Source organism: Rhagoletis pomonella, unplaced genomic scaffold (genome assembly GCF_013731165.1).
Source record: "Rhagoletis pomonella isolate Grant_MI unplaced genomic scaffold, Rhpom_1.0 Rhpom_scaffold_00001, whole genome shotgun sequence".
NCBI lineage: Eukaryota > Metazoa > Arthropoda > Insecta > Diptera > Tephritidae > Rhagoletis > Rhagoletis pomonella.
The window spans coordinates 75,581,139-75,586,786 of NW_023458555.1; the positions used below are offsets into that span (position 1 = coordinate 75,581,139).

General features: G+C 43.9%; 1 protein-coding gene across 1 annotated transcript; it reads right to left on the reverse strand.

Annotated features, from left to right (window-relative positions):
- Positions 1 to 1,028: 1,028 nt before the first annotated feature.
- On the reverse strand, positions 1,029 to 3,605 carry LOC118733271. The gene has a single exon (XM_036462611.1). The coding sequence runs from the start codon at positions 3,603 to 3,605 to the stop codon at positions 1,029 to 1,031; it is 2,577 nt and encodes an 858-aa protein (XP_036318504.1).
- Between the last annotated feature and the right edge of the window lie 2,043 nt (positions 3,606 to 5,648).

Below are 5,648 nucleotides of genomic sequence, written 5' to 3' on the forward strand. Positions count from 1 at the left end.
TTCCTGTTATTTACATTATCGAGTTCTTCTCCAGAGGATTGGAAGCATCTCTCAATTGCCTTCTTACTGTGTCCTCGAGTTTCATCAATTTGAATTTGTATAAAATGCATTTGGGGTTGATGGAAATATGTTTTATCTTAATTTTGTATGGCTTATGGAAATTTTCGCGACTTCTAAGTTCAAAATGTTCGCTTTGAAAATATATTATCTAGACAAGAACTGTCATTCACAATAGTACATCTATCGGGCGTGTGGAAACCATAATACGAAATCTCATTTTATTCCACACGCTTGCAAGCGTTTATCGTCTATCCCCAGCAAACATTTGGAGTCATAAATGAGTCTTTAAGGAGTCCCATTTCGGAGCCTTTGTGCTCATAATGAGCTCATTTAAGAGTCCGAAATGACGGTGTTTCCCTTCCTGCGAAGGTCGATCTATATGAGCTTAAATTCATACATCAAATGAGCCTCAATATGAGTCATATTGGACTCTTATTGGCCTCATATACGGCTCATTTTGAACTCTTTTTGAATCCCTTAAATGACTCTTATTGGCCTCATAAATGCCTACTTTCGGAGTCTCATTGTATGCTGTTCTGTGACTCTTACTGGCTTTATTCTTCAACTCTCTTAATTAACTTACTTTAGAGCCATCTTAGCAAGGAAATTATTTCAAATACTGTTAAATTTTGTTTATTTTTCCTTCCTAATTATTTTTCATATCTGTATAAACAAGTTTAGATATACTTTTGCGGCAGTAGCGGAGTAAAATAAAACGACGCGTGCTTAATGTTTGCTGGTTCATTTATTACTGAACTCATTGACACCTTAACTAAAATGACAAAGCTGAGAGAGTGGATGTGTATTGCGAATATACGTGAGAGGCGCGAACATACCGGCCTCCTTGGACTATTCATCCTTAAATGAGTAGTTCAATAATTTGTACATTATTAAATTACAAAATTGTGAAAAAGAAAAAAAGAAAATAAAGTGTACAACTTATGTGATGCATAAAATATGAGTATATACTACTGAGATTTTTCATCATCTGATAAAATAGGTACAAGCTTTACGATGGGCCTAGTCAACAGGCCTTCGGCAGTTTTGATATCTACTACTCTTGTATAACCATCTTGTCCAGGATGGCATTTGACGACACGAGCTAGCTTCCAATTCGCAGGAGGAATACGTTCGTCCCTCACCACGACCAAGTCCCCTTCTCGTATGTTTTTCTTCGGACGCACCCATTTAGCTCTAGTTTGCAGTGTTGAAAGGTATTCTAGCTGCCAGCGACGCCAAAAATGGTTACGTACGGCGGATATAAGCTGCCATCGTTGATTTATATTACCCTTAAAATCGAGCATTGTAGGTTCGGGTAATGCTTTGAGGGGCTCGCCAATCAAAAAGTGACCAGGAGTCAATGTTTCCAGGTCAGACGAAGAACTCGAGAGCGGGCACAAAGGGCGTGAGTTGACGCAAGCCTCTACTTCGGTGATCAGGGTATAAAACTCTTCGTACGTCAACAAGGTCGCTTTGAGAGCTCGCCGAAGGTGGAACTTTACACGCTTAACAGCAGACTCCCAAAAACCGCCCATATGAGGACCGCTTGGGGGATTAAACTGCCAATCTATGCTAGAGTTCGCAAAAAAATGCTGGAGGTTCGGATCGTTCATCGCCTGTTGAAATACTGTCCGTAGATCTTTCTCAGCACCCACAAAATTAGTTCCGTTGTCAGATACGTATGTACGGCAATAACCTCGACGTGAGGCAAATCTTTTAATAACACTGATGAAGGTCTCTGAGGATAAGTTACTCGCTAATTCCAGATGCATAGCGCCAGTCGCCATGCAAATAAAAACAGCTATATAGCCCTTGGTAGACTTTGACCCGCGTCCTTTGGAGAATTTTACGCTAAATGGGCCAGCCATATCTACGCCGGTGACAGAGAATGGTCGGCCTGCGTAGTTAACCCTAAAGCTTGGTAGGTCGGCCATCATCTGTTGCTGTCGAATAGCACCTTGACGTCGACACGTAGTACAATTATGAAAGATTTTTCGAACCAATCCTCGTGCGCCCATTACCCAAAACCGACGTTGTAGTACGGTCTGCATAAGTTGTGGTCCACCGTGCAAGAGGCTTTTGTGAAGGTCATTAATTATCATGATAACGATGCTGGACCTTGACGGTAAGACGATAGGAAACTTGATGTCTGGCGATACAGCGGAGCGACGAATCGTACCACCCGCCCTTAATATGTTGTTGTCGTCGAGGAATACGTTGAGCCGAATTAGTGAGCTGCGAAGCGAGATAGGTTTAGAGTGTTGGCAACACCAGATTTCTTCGTTGAATGCTTCCCTTTGCACCTGACGTATCCAGTATTCTTCGGCGGCACGTAACTCTGCGTATGTTAACGGACCTCCTTGCCTTTGTTTTTCTCGCAAATTGCGTATATATCGCAACCAATAAGCTGTAATGCGTTTCAAACGTAAAAACGACGAAAACCTAGCGAGCATATCTCGCGCTATGAAGCTAGCAGCGCCAATAGAAGCGGTGTGAGTCAGGGTTCGCTTTGGACGCAGTTCCAACTCTGTCGGTGGTATTGATGGTGAGTTAGGCCAGTATTTATCATCCTGCGACAACCAGGGAGGCCCATTCCACCATAATTTATGCTGGATAAATTGCGCAGGTTGCATACCTCTTGATGCGCAATCAGCTGGATTATCGGTTGTACACACATGGGACCAATCTTCCGATGCTATATTCGATTGTGCTGTTGCGACTCGGTTCGCTACAAATACAGACCAGCGGCTGGGGTGGCTTTGTAACCAGGCCAATGCGTTCATAGAATCCGTCCATCCATATATCTTGGATACCAGTCCAGCTAACGATTGTTGAACGTGATGTGCGAGTTTTGAGACCAGAACGGCGGCGCACAACTCGAGCTTAGCTATGGAAATAGAACGGAGAGGCGAGACCTTTGTTTTTGCACTTACCATAGCTACAGTTATTGAGCCGTCAGCATGTCGTGTCCGAGCGTATACTACACCAGCGTAAGCCTGCTCTGAAGCGTCTGCGAAGCAGTGCAGATCTGTCTTTGAACCTTCCATTCCGGTTCCAAGCCATCTTTGGATTTTGAGTCCAGAAAGTAATTTTAAATTCTCGCGATGATTCAGCCAGCAAGCGGCGATGTCTTCTGGTACTGCATCATCCCAGTCTAAGCCAAGTTGCCAGAGTCGTTGGAATAACGTTTTGGGGACCAAGGTGATTGGAGCCAGCTTCCCTGTAGGATCGAATAATCGACAGGAATCTGACAAAAGCGATCTTTTGGTGAGATTTTTCGGTGGGGACCCCAATTTGATGTCGAAGTATAAGTAGTCATCCGTGGAATTCCACATTAGTCCTAAAGCGCGTACTGTATCGTCGTCAGCAAGCAAATGAGATATATTGTGCTCTCTTGCATCGAGAGGAATATTGCGGATGACGAATGGCGAGTTTGATGCCCACTTCCGCAGTTCAAAGCAACCATTTCCAAGTATTCGGGATATTTCTTTGCGCAGACTATTGAGGCTTGTTTCGGATGAGCTACCGGTTAACAAGTCGTCCATATAAAAATCTCGGAGGATGACGGAAGATGCGAGGGGGTAGCATGTAGCGGCTTCTTTGGCTGTCTGCTGCAGCGCTTTGATTGCGAGATGAGAGCTAGAGGCAATACCATAAGTAACCCTTAATATACGAAAATCTTGTAAGGGCTCATGTTTGCTTCTGCGCCATATGACTCGTTGATAATCGACGTGTTCTTCAGCGACCATTACCTGACGATACATACCGCTGATGTCAGCGGTTAAGGCGTACTTGTGAATTTGAAAGCGGTTTAAAATAGAAACTAAGTCTTCCTGAAGTTGCGGCCATCATCAAATTATCATTAAGCGACAGGCCGTTTGTAGTTTTTTGCGAAGCGTTGAAAACGATACGCGTTTTCGTTGTGCAGCTCGACTCTTTGATAACGCTGTGATGTGGCATATAGTAATTTGATGAAGGCACGTTACTTACCGGCTCCATATGACCCTGATCCAACATATCTTGCAAGAATGCATGATATTGTTCTCGATGCTCGTTATTTAGCTCAAGCCTTCTTTCCATTCTTAACCAGCATTGTACCGCTATAGCCCGTGAGTCACCTAATTTAATATTTTCCCTAAATGGCAAATGCACGATAAAGCGCCCTTGCGTGTTTCGTCGGTGAGTTGTTTCGAATAGATTTTCACATCTTGTCTCTTCTGTCGTAAAGTAACGAGTCTCCGGTAATTCATCAAGTTTCCACGCCTTTATCACTGCCTTTGTTAAGTCGCTATCTGAATATAAGCAAGGAGATGTATTGTTCGATTTATCTAAGGTAGTTAGCTTGCCGAACAGCACCCAGCCAAAAACTGTCTTCTGCGCGATCGGAGTATTAGGCGGGCCCTTTATAACCTCTGTTTCCAATAGCGAATACATTTCATCAGACCCTATAATTAAGTCTATGCGAGCTGGCAGGTAATACTGCGGATCAGCTAATTTTAAGCCTTCAATGTGCGGCCATTTGGAAGAGTGTATTTTCGCCGCGGGCAAAGATTCTGTAAGCTTTGTCAACACGAGAGCAGATAGAGGGAATGTTTCGGTGCCCTCCATTGGCGTCAACAACAATGATGTTTCGCCCTTTACCTTACCCTTTGAGCATCCGATTCCGGACACAATGACTTCACTTCGCCCTATAGCTAATTGTAATCTTTGAACACATGCTTCAGTTATAAATGAAGAGTGTGAGCCTCAATCAAAAAGCGCGCGCAAAACATGCTGCTTTCCGTTGATGTCACATGCTCGTAATTGGGCAGTAGCGAGAAGAACGGCTTGCCCAAAGGTCGCGTCAGAATGTGTGTCCGAAGCGGTTGCTTCTGGTGCGCTTAGTGCCGCAGTGGCAGAGTACGACGAATGCCTTGCAAGTAAGGTGATGTTTGCATTGTCACTATTTTTGGATGATTGTGAATTCGCAGTATCCATCGAAGTAGTGCCGGTTTCGGAATAATGAAGTAGCGTATGGTGGCGATGTCTGCATATTCTGCACGTTGATGCGCTTCGGCACTTGTCTCTTTTATGCATCTCGCTCAAACAGTTTGTACAAGCGTTTTTATTTCGGATTACGTCCTTTCGCGTGGTTACCGGGATTTCACGAAATTGAGGGCATTGATAAATTCTATGCTCACCAGAACAATACAAACACCGTTTGGAATCCGTCTGACCCCCTTGCGTGGCGTGATATGCATTGATTTTGTTTTTGGGTTTTGCTGCAGTCTGTTTCGTAAGCCCAGTATGCGTCAACGCTGCCTCTAGCGAGCGACATCGAGTTTCGAGAAATTCCTGCAAAATATTAAGATCTACCTCTTGTTGTTCTCCAAGTGAAAGTTCCCATTGTCGTCTTGTTTCGTTTGCTAGCCTATGCACAATTACGTGTATAAGCCATTCATCCCAATGTTGAACCGGTAGCGCCAAAGCTTTCAATGCACGAACATTTTGCATGATGGGGTCTAGTACACCTTTGATTGCAGTAGGAGTGTCGCTGTTTGCCTTTTGCACCGAAAAAATAGCACGGAAATGATGATCTTTAATAACAC

What these genes read in the sequence shown, in the direction of transcription:
- LOC118733271 (XM_036462611.1), bottom strand. Translation starts at nt 3,605, where the DNA reads ATGGACGACTTGTTAACCGGTAGCTCATCCGAAACAAGCCTCAATAGT.